This window comes from Haliotis rufescens, unplaced genomic scaffold (genome assembly GCF_023055435.1).
Source record: "Haliotis rufescens isolate VD_foot unplaced genomic scaffold, xgHalRufe1.0.p SCAF_59, whole genome shotgun sequence".
In the NCBI taxonomy this organism is placed as follows: Eukaryota; Metazoa; Mollusca; class Gastropoda; order Lepetellida; family Haliotidae; genus Haliotis; species Haliotis rufescens.
The window spans coordinates 621,185-636,157 of record NW_025964323.1 but is presented as its reverse complement, the minus strand read 5'-3'; the positions used below and the strand labels follow the sequence as shown (position 1 = coordinate 636,157).

The 14,973-nt window shown below is 41.0% G+C and overlaps 1 protein-coding gene across 2 annotated transcripts; it reads left to right on the top strand.

Annotated features, from left to right (window-relative positions):
* Positions 1-3,332: 3,332 nt before the first annotated feature.
* On the top strand, positions 3,333-12,999 carry LOC124142869. Of its 2 annotated transcripts, none has more exons than XM_048385475.1 (12): positions 3,333-4,035; positions 4,645-4,707; positions 5,169-5,248; positions 5,580-5,651; positions 5,993-6,110; positions 6,247-6,341; positions 7,595-7,666; positions 8,341-8,458; positions 9,036-9,413; positions 9,546-9,575; positions 11,776-11,908; positions 12,539-12,999. In XM_048385475.1, exons 1-12 carry the CDS (start codon positions 4,011-4,013, stop codon positions 12,726-12,728), a joined length of 1,374 nt encoding a protein of 457 aa, XP_048241432.1. In that variant the 5' UTR covers positions 3,333-4,010; the 3' UTR covers positions 12,729-12,999. The 2 variants fall into 2 exon arrangements, with proteins under 2 accessions (XP_048241432.1, XP_046367510.2); XM_046511554.2 differs by having other exon boundaries at positions 3,337-4,035; positions 6,256-6,341.
* The last annotated feature ends 1,974 nt before the right edge of the window (positions 13,000-14,973 follow it).

Sequence of the window (14,973 nt, the reverse complement as noted above, 5' to 3'; positions counted from 1 at the left end):
AATTTCTTACTTTGACCTGTACGATGTGTTCCAGTTTTTGTGCAGGTGCACACTTGTCCTGCCTTTGTACGTGTTTTTCACGGGTTCCACTGTAAAGGGGCGCGGGTGTCCCAGTCGTCTAAGTCGCCGCGATCTGTTGTGTAGGGTTTAATCCATTGGGCACACCAGAAACCTACGATCGTGGTTCGAATCCCGGTTCGACACAATTATGTTTCAAGGTTTTCAGCACCATACTCGAGCTCCTGGATTTACCTAAGTGATAAACGACAGAGAGCATCACTTTGGGCTTCCCTCCCGCATTGATATATATAACTAGAATACTGTTCAAAGCGGCGTCAGACCGAACTCATAGGCATGTGCAATATTATTGGATAGGTTTTGTCCCCAATCATGGATCGCCGCGGTATTATTGGCACACTCACGCACTCACGCACTCACGCACTCACGCACTCACCCACTCACCCACTCACGCACTCATGCACTCATGCACTCTCTCCTGTATATAGTACATGAACTAATATCAGACGAGGTCTGACCGGGGTCACCGATGGCGAAAACTGTTATGAGGCGAGTGAGTGAGTGTGGTTTTACGACGCTTTCAGTAATATTCCGGCAATATCACGGCGGGGGACACCAGGAATGGGCCCCACAGATTGTACCCATGTCGGGAATCGAACCTGGGTCATCGGCTTGACAGTGAACCGCTTTGACCACGAGGCTTCCCGACTGCCCCGTTTTGAGAAGAACCTCAAGAAATATATACAGTTTGATTTACAATGTTCTTTGATAATTTGGGTAATTAGCATAACTGGTGCTTAGTATAAATTCCTTGCGCAAATAACAATTTATATCTTTCTTTTGAACAACGTCATTTTATCGTGCAACACGAGCATCATACACACTGTGTAGATCCGAATGTCTTTACGTACCATTGAGAAACTGAAGTATTGAAACAGAGTTAGTTTTTACACTAAAACTGATCAAAACCTAGAATGACTTTCGGGGAATTAGCCACGGGATCAACACACCTTCAAAGACAAACAGAGAGAGTTTCTCAGGCAAAGCAGGAATGACTAACAGTCGATTAAATATCCCTGGGCGTCGTGGAGCTTTTGACCTCAAAAGCTTGAAGTAACATCAGGTATAATAACGGTAATTAAAGTCTAAGTGTACAATCATAAGATATGATCACATCTAAGAACATGACAACAATGACACGTACTGTTCAGAATGCCCAAATATAATATGTACATTCAATAAGTATAGAAATACACATTGCATCAACTAAAATTGAGGTAGAAGTGATGTTGGGTCCACTACCTTATAATATCCATTGTGAACTAAATGGACATAGGCAGTGAATGGCTGTTTAAAGAGTCGCTGCAGCTTTTGAGCTGTAAAAAATGAGTTGAATGTTGGATGGGAACGGTAAGGGATGTGCTAGTAAGTTTATTTGTTACCATAAAGTCTGTCCAATCAACTGACAGAGTGGGCAATAAACGAGAGTAGCCACAGGATAATCAGACTCCATGATGAACCTTAGAGAAACGAAAGAGAACATGGGACCATTAGATGAGATGACCTGGTTGAGCATGATGTTCTGGCCAGCAACATCTGAACAACCTAGCACTATAAGACACAGAAACGACGTAACTGTAAGAAGGGGTGGTCATTCAACATCTAAGGCAACAGTTAGAAACATCTCAAAGCTAGGTGGGAGCTGATGAAACCTTGGTGTATTATTTAAAGTATTTTCGCCCATTTTTGCGCCTTTTCCCGGACATGGTTCTAGATCTATGGAAGTGTTGGATTGGGTCCTGACTGAGATTGCAGGATGGTTCCCAAGTGGTTTTGGAGTAACCTAACCATTTAATGTGATAGCGTTTGGTGGCATTGACAACTTTGCATTCGAGAATGGGAGTCAACAGGATATGTTTGGTCATCTTGAGATGTGGTGTCTGGCTGTTGTGAGAAGCCGGTACCTGACTGAGATGTAGATGGTGTACTGCCTTGATCAGAGATATATGGCTGTGACTGGACAATCTGTGTGTCTGGATGTGTGTCAACATCATTGCTTGGAACCGGAGGTTGACATCTTTGGTCTTGGACATGATCTGGGAGTCTATTGTTGGGTTGTGCAGGCAATGTGAGGTTTAATCTTGGAAATCCTGCCACCAGGACGTTGCCTCTTCTTGTCCAGTGAACGGACGGAGTTTGACATGTGGAGCTGCCATTTCACTCCAATGAGCTTCAGCAGAGGAAGATGAGCTTGATGGTGGTGATGATGATGAGGAGGAGGAGGATGATGCTCTTGTCACAGCCACTGATGACCTTTGGCTTGCTGCTGATGGTGTTGTCAGTGACGGTGAGGATGGTAGAGGTGAAACCTGTTTGAGCAAGCTGGTCAGGATCGACCTTGGCTCGGGCCTTCGAAGCTTCTCCCTGTAGTTCTGAGGTGTGGCACCGGTCATCTAGGATTTAAGCTCCACCAATTGAAACAGAGTTAGCTTTTACACTAAAGCTGATCAAAACCTAGAATGACTTTCGGGGAATTAGCCACGGGATCAACACACCTTCAAAGACAAACAGAGAGAGGTTCTCAGGCAAAGCAGGAATGACTAACAGTCGATTTCCACCTATATTTATACCTGAGACCTCCTTTGTTAATCTGAAGGCAAGTCTACACGTGCATGTCCAGTTTGAAATTTGAGACTTTGGACTAATAAAGACTGGACATGTTATACAATTTTGTATGATGGGTTTGGTCTGTTAATAGCCAAAGCAGACGGTCAGTTTGGAAAGTTGAGTAATAGAAGATTATAAATGCCGATAGAATCACTCAGCTCGTGTTTGGTTTCGCGTTTTCAATTTTCTAGTTTGGTCAGTTGCAGCTAAATAGCTGATACCGGTGCACTGGTAAGTGCCGAACGCGCTGACCACTACCAGTTGTTATTCAACATGTAATTAATGTTTCGCCCACCGACCTGATTGTGGCGGCGTAAATCTGAAGTGCCAGATGTTGTTATACAATTTCTTATCGCTAGTGTGTACCGACAGGTCTTAAATGGTTAACCGACAACTTATGAATTGAGGGCGAATTTCACAAAAAGTTCAATAAAATATAGCAATTTTAGCACTGTTACAGTATCAACACAGGGTTGAAATGGAAGCCAATAGACGATGAACCCCAACAGGTATTCATAGATATTTACTTCTTTTTTTCTTTGAATGCTACATTAACATAGCCTATTGGCTTAAAACTCGCCGCTGGTAAGGTAAGAAACTGTAACACTTTACAATATATACAAAAAGGTATGTTTGTAAACATCGTACATGTTCTCGTCAGTCTCAGTCCATATTCTTTGTAACATATCCAACATAGCACCCCAGGCCAGGCCACGGCATGCTGCCTGGAGTATTGTACGTCATCTTTCCCGAACGATTATAGATACAGGCAGCTGATTGAATGTTGCTGACTACGACGAACAACGGCATTCATTCATGAGACAGGCGCCAGGCAAACATAGTATATGTTATAACAGGGTAATGAAATGTATTGCACAATTGCTGAACTTAGCAGTTTGGAAGATATTAAAGATAACATATCACCTTTTACCTGTTTGCCCAATGTACCAACTTAAGTCTCAAAACAAAATCATATATGACCCCCCTCAAAACAAATAAAAATTAATTAATTAATATAAAAAAATAAAAAAATAAACAAACAAACAAAAAATTATTAATAGTTGAAGATTAAGTTTTATTTCAATCGAATATACTCAACAGCACGTTTTCAAAGTCTCACTATTCGTGGAACAGGAAGCATTGCAAACACCATCCTCAAGAACGAACAGCTTGCAAGTCTGAAACGAGATAAGATAGGACAATTAGGTGTTGACTCCTTCGCACAAACCTGCACCTGACAGGATATTTCACAAATAGAACAACATTTTTGCTTGGTATCCTTTTAGAAATATTCCCAAAACTCACCAATAGCCTACAGAAGCGCCATGTTCCCGGCAATACTTGTCATAGGTAAGTGTAGCCATCGAGAAAGTTTCCAATGTAAACTAGCCAGTGTTTGTTTTTGTTTGTTTCTTCACGCCGCAGTCAGCAATATTCCAGCTGTATTAAGGTGACATGTAAATGAGGGGTCCTGTCCAGGCACACCAGTGGTTGATATCATGAGTATCATCCTACTCCGTCGGGTCAACCAGGTCACCAAATTAGCCACCCAGTCCAATTTAGTCGTCTACTACGACAAGCAATAGAGTACTACTATTCCCAACGACGTTCCATTGAAAGAACAAGGGATGTTAAAGTGTTACACAAAACCGGCAAATTGGCTATTATTAAACGATATCACATAATCTGAATAATAAAAGCAACAAAAACGTTTCCATATTCATGACAATCCTCTGCTAAAAGCAGAGTCGACTATATGGTGATCATATGTTTAAGAATCACTATCAAATATAGCAATGATAGCAGGTGAAAAGGTAAATGTATCCTGACCCAGAAATGGATCGTTATAAAATCCGAATAAAACATGCTTTCTTCGTAAAATATTTTCTGCTGTTTCAACACTTTTGTTCATAATCGTAGAATTGTCACGTGTTTAACCATGTATTTTTTGCGTTTCAGTTATATCTCTGCTGAATGTTTCAATCTGTGTCCCAAGCGTTCCAATCAATAATAATGACCCAGGTTTGTACACAAAGGACAAGAACAACAACGATGATTACAACATCAACAAGTCAGAGAAGCTTTGCATGATATTAATGAATACAGCTTACAGTTACGGTATCATTCAAGAATATGATAGCAGTATCACGGCGCGAATACCGGAAATGGGCCTTACACATTATACCTATGTTGGAAATCAAACGCAGGCCTTCAACGTAACAAGCGAACAACTAGGCTACCCCAAGGCCTCACTATAGTTTACTGATGTCATCTGTAAGGGGGTGAGTGAGTATGGTTTTACGCCGCTTTTAGCAATATTCCAGCAATATCACGGCGGGGAACACCAGAAATGGGCTTCACACATTCTACCCATGTCGGGAATCGAACCTTGGTCTTCGGCGTGACGAGCGAAAGCTTTAACCACTAGGCTACCCGACCGCCTCTCATCAGTAAGGTCACGATCTGCATGGATCTGATTTCAGGTGGTCATCGCTGTTACTCCTGTGCAAGTGTGGACAATCCGTATCTGTGTAACGTGACCACACAGTGCAGACCTGATGAGGTAGGATCAACTACATGATAGAGTGAACCTGAGCTCAATATCAAGACGGGACGGCTTATTTGAGATTGTGACATGACGTGATACATGCGTATGTCTCAACTTTGGTCAACACGACGTTTCGCAATATATCAGAAATACTGGTCAACACTGTACTGAGTGACATATTTCAAAAACTTGTCAACACAGTACTGTGTGATATATATGATATACTGGTCAACACAGTGTTTCGCAATCTACCCGCAATACTGGTCAATGCGATGTTGCGTAATCGTAACATGTCTGATTTCCTGGTCAACATGATGTTTCGTAATATCTGTTATCTGTATTTCAGCAATGTTACACAGAAGAACATTCAACAAATCGTGGATCTGCTATTTTCAGCGTCGGGTGTCGAAGTATTTCAGTGAGTTTTAAGATACATGTACCAATATTAATATATTTTAAATGTCCCTTTATTTGACATCGGTTTGACGGTAACTCATTGACTTATACAATAGTCAATGGAGCCCTCAATTACCAATATATATAAATTTAGAATATGATTTGTCATTTTTTGCAGATTACCATTATGTAACTGTGATGTCACCTAAAATAGCATTCATTCGCTCACTCACATTTATCTCATCTGTGTACTTGTGCATGACGAAGGAGGTGGACTCAATTCGAAAAAATAGTATAATTCGAGTCAGAAAAGTTCGACACAATAATAGAACACCAGTAAACAACATTTATGGCATGTTCCAGGAATGCTACTCGGCATTCCACAGAAGATCTGACTCCGGTAGGCGTGACGTGAAGGGACTCAAGTGTGAGGAGTGTTGCGATGGCAACCTTTGTAACGCCGGCGGTTGCAGTGCAGGAGGTATGTCAGATAATACCTTGTTTGGTTACATCTGTATAAAACAGGCTGGTATAAATATCATACTTCAGATCTATCAAGTACTCATACTTTATATTATATCTGTGTTATCTTGCACGTGCACTCTAAATTCTTCAAGTACTTGCAGTTGGCAAGGGCAACGTGTGCTACAGCTGTCGCTTCATAAATGATCCACGACGTTGCGTATATGAGACCAGATGTCAGGCTGATGAGGTATGTTGATAATTTCACCCCCTGCCTTTGTAGTAGTAGGTAGAAGTAGTAGCAGTAGAATTAGTTCGTCACGCCGAAGACCCGGGTTCGATTCCCGACATGCGTACAATGTGTGAAGCCCATTTCTGGTGTCCCCCGCCGTGATATTGCTGGAATATTGCTAAAAGCGGCGTAAAACCATACTCACTCACTCACTCCTCTCCACCAAAACTCCATCAAGAGCCGACACTGACAAACGTTTCAGAAGAGTGAAAGTCATTTTGCGCCATAGTCAGCAAAAAGCCAGTGTCTGAAAACATCCACGCCACCGAAGCTCGACTACACGCAATCAACCACGTCACTCGGCCATAACATTCAAATCAGTCGACCTTTAATGACCAGCAGAGCAGTAGAAGTAGTAGTAGTAGTAGTAGTAGTAGTAGTAGTAGTAGTAGTAGTAGTAGTAGTACACATCTGATAAACCACATTCAGTGTCCTATATGAATCTATGCACAAAATACAAAATGACGACAACCTTTGTACCAAGCTGTATGACAAAGGAACGTTTATATCCCACAGTATTACATTTACCTTCACAAGGAATTCTCAGGCTGGATGCAGCATTAGGCACCAAGCAAACACTTACATTCTAATACAAACTTTGTGAATGGCGGGTGTTTCAGCAGAGCAGAACTTGCTTCCATTAACATTATTTTCACCACCACCATTTTGTCTTTCACGCGCTATGGATTCTGTTTGGGCAAATATAGATTAATAGACTGAATCCCCTGTGCTTCTATTGAGCACAATAGAATGATGACTCAAGGTCCATTTTGTAAATGTGACAATAAACAAGAAACATGAAACTGCATGCTCGAAAATGTAATGAAAAAAAATCAAGGAAAATAGGAGAATTAATTTACTTTTATCTACATTGAAATTTCGCTGCAGACATGACTAATGTATTCAGTCACATCATCAAAGACAACATCTTGCAAAATATTTCATAATGCATCCAAATGGGTCTTTTCACGGGCTTTAAAGATTACTTTTTTTACAAAAAACACGACATTACCTTTGCTCATCAATATTTGCCTTGTGTGTATAATAAGCAGTATGTTTCTTTCAACAATAATAGGGAGAGAAAACATTATATGTTATTAATAACTATGTCTTTTAAATTGAATAAGATCAATGTTGTTAGTTGCTACGTGATGTTATATAATATATATCTTGTATTTACCATTCCCAACAGAACTTTCATTTCATTTCAGCAATGTTATATAGCGAAGGTGTTGACTCAAAACTTTGCTATCAAGTATATCCTTGGATGTGTTGAAAACGCGGTGAGTAAAACACTGGTCAATGAAATACAGTGTAATTGGTGAGAAATCATTGCTTCATTTCGCAGTATTCCAGTTTTGATTAGGGAGCGATGCAACAAAGATGGACTTTACGCGCCGTGTAGAGAATTTAAACCGGGTCTTCGACACCATATCAACCCATTGAGTACCTGTATCGTAGGGAATCCGGCTTTTAATTGGTCCCTTTCAACATGTGCTTGTCGTATTAGGCGGCTAAATGGATCGGGTGGACAGACTTTGAGACTTGGTTGATTGCGTGTCATCGTATCCCGACGGCGTGGATCGTTGCTCATGACATCAATCACTGGGTTGTCTTGTCCAGAGCCTTGTCCTTAACACGCTGCCCACATATATAGATGGAAATAGTGCGGCGTAAAACTACAAAAAAAACTTGACTTCCCCCTTACTCCTGTATCAACGAATGGCCCATAAAAAATAGATTTCCCAGACATTTCGACCTCATCACCCTGGAGTATGTATATTGTCGTGCAGCACACTGATACTGACATATGACGTCATACATTTTATGACGTAACGTATTTTAATATTTCGTCATTTTAAAGGATACATTACCTCTATGTGACGATGTACAGGGTCTGTGAGTAGTAGATCTACTGAAGATATGACCGTGTGTCTAAGACATTGTTCTGGTGTAGGAATGTGAGACTCTAAACCATTTTGGACCGCCTGTGGGGAAGCGGGACACGGCGATCTCAACCATGTGTGCTAGCTGTTGTAATGGGGATAAATGCAACGATGTATGTTTCCCCCAAGGTACGTGTCAACAGAAAGGCTTGGCGAAAATTGACTTTCTCGATCCCTTTTGTCTCGTTTCCAAGTTGTCGCCATATTTGGTAGGCATTGTATCGACCTGACATTGCGAATCCTATGTCACGGGGACTATGTTCCAACCATGTTGCTATCTTACAGAATAAATTGGCTTTCGTCAGGTTTAAACCTTTAAAATATTCCCATTATGTTGGTCGTAATGTGTGGTACATTTTTTGTTTTTTGAATGTTGAGGCACATGTTCGAGTAACATTGCCTATAACGTGTCATGTTTTGGTGAATGGTGACATGATACCCGTAAGAAACTACATTATTAATAACAAAAGGCATTTCGATGAAGCACTTAGGAAATGTATTGTGACAAACAACTGTACAATGGTTGAATTGATTTATTTGTGAGGGGAGGTTGTTATAATTCCTCAAGGCTGTGATTTAGGAGGAGTGTCTCCTTTCCCTCTGGTAGCAACATGCACATTCTTTGTGAAACAAGTAACTATATATGCAACTGATGTTTCTAGAAGACAACTTATGTTGACATTATGTTCCTAATATTCGTCACCAGGTATACCACCAACGTCTTTAACAACCCCCAAGCATCACTCAACCACCCAGAGATCATATGTAACTACCAGTTCTTCCATGACCAGCTATACAACTTTCGTTGAATCAAGTGGGGTGCGAACTACAATGCCTCCAATGACTAAAGATACAACAAGCAGGACATCATATACAAGTACTTCACGGACTAAAGATACAACTGTCACAAGTGCTGTGCCATCTACAAGTCCTTCAACGACTAAAGACACAACAGTCTTTCATACAACAAGCGGGACACACTCTAGTCTCATTCCTCAATCCAGTGTTTCTGCATTTAGTACCATGGGACATACAGTAAAAATATCCCCACTGACAAGCACCACACCATCAAAGACGACCCATGGTAAGCATTTAAGCATCATTCCTTGAACGATATCTAGTTCTGTACATATTTCCTCCCCTTTAAGTTAACATATATAACGTCCTGTGTGTATGTCTCTGATGTTATATAACTAAATAGTCGTATTTATTCCAGGCACAACCCCTGGAAATGAACCTTTGTCGAGTAAGTAACTTCATTCCACATTACCTCTTATTTTAATGAGGCGACTACATCTACATTTCGTCTCCTATACAACATAAGACAGTGTCGTGAACAAAGTAGACATTATATTTCAAGATCGCTTTACATTAACTATATATGTAATCCATGGAAATGCATTCGAAATGCATAGAGGACCTTTTACTAAAGTTGAATCTTTGCTCTTGCATTGGTGCTGATTGTGGTTCTGGTTGTACATATTCACTTACTCAAACATGTTAAACATATATGCAATCTAACTGCATCTTAACAATGCCAACCAACTACACCCCAAAAATGCAACCGTGCCACATCTTCATACATAAGGATCCAATGGCCAATCTCATATGTTATATCTGGACAAACAGGCAAAATATGTATGTAAACAAATTGTAGAGCGATGAAATGTTAAAGACGTAATATTTGTTTTATTAAAACTGTTATTCTTGAGACACTGCAAATTCAAATATGTTTCTTCATGGACTCTTCCAAACGTATAAATGTAGAAATGTATATACACGAACCAGCATTTCTTGATTTAATTTAAATCTTTTGAGAGTTGATTGATAATTCTGACCCTCAAATTGAAAGATTTGTATTCAACATATTCCCCTTTCAGAATAGAACACTTTTGTCAACGACGTTGGAAGGATTATATTCCAGTTTCGCAGACGACAGTTCTCTTGACTTTCTAAAACGTCATGCACAGCTATTATGCCATCATCGTCAGCTGAAATGTCTGTGATGTGTTTGTGCATTGTCCCGATGGAAGGGCACACCTTTTCCCAGCTTCCCACGTCTCGTAGACTCAATTTCATCCTGTAGTTGCCTCAAAGGTGCAGCATAACATGCTCCGTTTATCTCCTGGTCTTTTGGAAGTGTTATGTTGTAGAAGCTTTAGTATAAGCTGTATGTGTTGATTCAAAGTGGCAGTAATTTGATTGAGGCGCCTGTACAATATCGTGTTTTGGTTGTGACCTTGACAAATATTAATATAGTGACCTCCCTTAGTTGTTTATAGTCCAAATTCCTTCCAATCACTTGATACCTTCGTTACACTGCCGTATACAGATCTCCGCTGTGAGGAGCCTGGTCACATGCTTGCACTTATCAATATTGGTTTCGATTACGCGGTTTGAGACGTTTCTGGAAGGCTGGCTGTACTCAGTCTGTATAAGTGCGAGATGAGTGCGATTCGAGGACTCCTTCCACAATCTTTTTGGCGACTTATTTTTTCCTAGCGCGGACGGGACGCGCATCTGAAATTGTCTGCTTCCAACACTGTTTCTTGGAATCAAGAACGGAGCACGTACCTCATATAAGACATGTGTGCACTGGCCAAGATACTAGGGTCTGTTATTTATTGCTGTTGCAACATATTTTGACGCATAGTGTTGTCTTTTATGATTGAAAACCTAATCATGTGTGTTTCAATACAATTTACTGATCTTGTGTGGTTACCTATCATTTCAGGATTTGGTTCTTTACATTTCGCGTCTTCAATTTAGGAATCAACAAGTAACAAAAGATAGCCCATCATAGTCGTAACATCGGCATTCGGGGGAAAAGAGGCCGTAACCATTCCAACTGATGGGACAGTTTTGTCTTCTTTGGTGGTGGTGATGTCAATAGCTCCCAAAGTTGTAGTTGTTTTAAAGGGGTGAACCCAGGTTTCACACCTAGTTACATATGGTTGGAAGAACCTATCTGGATCAGCTTCATACTATGTGAGTTTTTTATCAGATGTCAGAAGCTTTGGAATCCAACAAGCTGTTTCTTTCTTCATTGCCAAAATGATATTGGTACGTACTCTCTCCTACTGAACTAGCAGTATGACTTGGTCATTACCAACTCGTGGATTCTGGGGATGACTGTTACACTCATATCTTCATGAACGGCGTTTGATGTTAAGCCCTCTTTTTATCACTGCACGTTCCACCAGTGTGTCTATTATCCAAAGGCCAAAGACCTCTGCTTATTTCCACTGACTTGTCACAGCACAACAATTTGCTCAATTTACTCTAGATTTTGTAGATGTTCCTCTTTGAACTATGCAATGACCATAATAAAATATTTCACTATTACGCAATTCCATTACGCAAAACTTATCCGTCAACCCTCGTAAAAGTCATCATGTTGTTTCCTTGGCCATTTCTATGTAGCTATGTTTGTTTGTGATTGGCAGCTGTGTGTCACAAGGAATGTGCCGGATCAATGGAATGCCATACGACTGATGTACAGTTATGCCGCAGCCCAACTCCTTACTGTTTCACACAATTAGATATTTACGATTCAGGAAACTATAATATAAGTAAACGGTATGTATTCGATCTCCTAATTTCCTATTTATATTAATAAAAGTGGCATAACCCTTTCCATAATCACTCCATCAATCAAATGCCATTTCCATAATCTTACGTCGTTCAAACTTCCTTTGTACGAACCGTTTCGTCGGATTCTCGAGACTTGTTAATTTCAATTTTTACACTTTAATCATTTGCTCAATCACCAGCTCACTAGTGTTTTGATTGTCGGTGCTTGTACTAGTCCGGACTAAAGCCGATTTTATAATGCTAGCCCACTGAGATACCATGCCGCAGTTTAACATGAATATCCCACTTTGACAGGGTATACGGACTCCGAGCCGACTGGTCCTTGTTTTAGCCCCTTAATGCTGAGTGCCAGACAGGGTGACAACACATACAATCTTTAAACGTCTTTTGGTATGACGCGGCCTGGGATAGAGCCCCCGACTTTCAGCTTTCGGGGTAGACGCTCTGCCACTAAAAGATAACACATTAAAAACACTATAGCTATATAATATGTATAATGATGACCACCTGAGACAGTGGGAACAGGCTAAACATATCACCGCATACACGTATAGCTGTGTTTCTTCGTGAAATGATTTGAATGTATTCAATGCTAGTCTCTTTTTTTATCACCAGCTGTGCAGACAGAAACACGTGCAATGACAAGTGGTTGAAACAAACGCAAATTGATAATCGATGCCTGCACTTCAATCCGGGGATGAAGGAAACCTTAACCTGCTTCTTCTGCTGTACATCTCACAAATGTAACATGCAGAGCTTCCCACCATATATGTCCTCGCTTTATAAAGCAAATGATGAGTTATAAATCTGAATCTAAACTGTCAGGCAAACGAGAGTATACACTTGAAAATTGTAATTTACCAAGCTACAAACTTTGTCAAAATGTCGATGAAACAGTGCAAACTTAAGGTCAAAAACATAACATGGCATCCGTATTACATACATAACCATCGAATAACCATTTTTTACTTCTTCTATTTTAAGCCACCATCAAACATTGGTGTATACTCCCTTTTTCCTGGCAGTTTATATTGAAAATACCCGTGTGTAAGCTTGCCAAATAAACTAATAGAAATAAACTGAACACAACGTGGTTTGCTTTCACGTCACGATGCTGTTGTGCTGCTACAGCGATGATGCGAACATATTCAAGGGTCACCTAGAAACCGATTTGAGATATATGAGTACCTCAAATATGATGTCCTGCAGGAAATATAAGGATTTGGTCATGTCTATGTCTATGATGTTCGTCATATTTCCAAACTACATTTAAGTTTCAATTTCTCCCTCTCCATGATTATAACTACCGCCGTATTTATATTAATGATATGTTACCGTTGCTTATGACTACGTGTCTTTAAGAACGTTACAGCCGTACAAGAATTTTAATGAACATGTATCAACTATCAGCTATAAGGGAAAAGATACTACCGAGAAATACAGTACCGAATTTACACTGAAAGGCGCACATAAGACATTACCTGAATGCAATGGCCAGCCATGAGTCCTGACCTTTCCTCGTCTTGGGCATGATAGGCAGACGTTCCGTAGCACCTCGCACCACACCACACCACACCACACCACACCACACCATCACACAACACCATAGCAAAGCACGCCACGCCACATCACACCACAGCACACCACACCACACCATCACACAACACCATAGCAAAGTACGCCACGCCACGCCACGCCACGTAAAATGTGTTCGCGAAAAAGTGAGTGTATCCTGCACCCCCGATGGTACCCGTCACCAACACATGCAAAGGCAAGTCAAATCTTCACCTGACAAAATAGGGAATTGCATCCGACATCATTTTTTCACTGATGCGTCAATTTTGGGGACTCTACCATAAAAACTTTTAAGCTTTACTGAGGCCTTGAATGTTGTAACCTTGATTAAACAACTTCTGAGCAAAAGTCGTATGCCGCTCTTAGAAATCTTGGTAGAAAGAGCATGCTCGATTGTGTGTCAAAAGTAGTGAAATGTGAACACCAAAGGCTGGAGCTGCTGGAATATTGCTCGACATGAAGGGATAGTTGACTATTGGAACCCTCTTGTCTTGTCTTGTGGAGAGTGTTTGTCACTCTGAATCTTTATGCATAGATCTATACTGAACCGCAAAAGAAACGTCACACCAAGTAACATTGCATGAAAATTTGTCATTTAAATATCTGGGTAATTGTTATCAAATTTTCTAAAATTTAACATTACCTTGTCCGAAAAAATGAAATTTGATTAAAAAAACAAAGCAGATGAAAATAAAAGCAATCGCCCAAAACGCATCACGGCAACGGCCATGGTAACCCGATGCACGTGAGTTCCGTGCAAATTTAAAATTCATATGCGTTCTCAAATTTCTTGCCCTATAAAATAAGGGCCCAGTTCGGATAACATTCATTCGTTATTGAATTGCTACCACATGCCAAGATTGACAAGAAATCAGCGACACCAAGCCCTTGACGATTGCAAACTGGACAAACCGCCCGGCAAGTAGCCAATGCATTTCAAGTCCACGTAAGGACCATATACAGGCTCCAGCAACGGTACCAGACCACCAACACTACAGATGAACGACCACGTAGTGGAAGACCAAGGGTCACCACCCGACGTCAGGATCGTCAGATTGTGCGACAGCATCTTCAAGATAGCTTTGTTACTGCTGCGGAAACTGCTCGACACACCATGGGGACACACCAGCGACACATTAGTGCGGACACCGTGCGTCGTCGATTGACGAGCAGGACCCATTCTGACACCACGTCATCGAGGGGACCGTCTTCAGTGGGCAACCCAGCACCAGCATTGGCGCCACCAGCAGTGGAGACGAGCCCTCTTCTCAGACGAGAGCCGTTACTGTATCTTAACAAAAGATGGCAGGGGAACGTTATTCGGATGCTTGTGTTGTTGAGAGAGACTCGTTGGGGTGGTCCGAGCATCATGGTGTGGGGTTGAATTGGTCTCGCACAGAGGGTCGGCCCTGTGGTCTTCCAGAACATCGGTCCAGGATGAGGCAATGGTGTCACAGCAGCTCGGTACATTTATC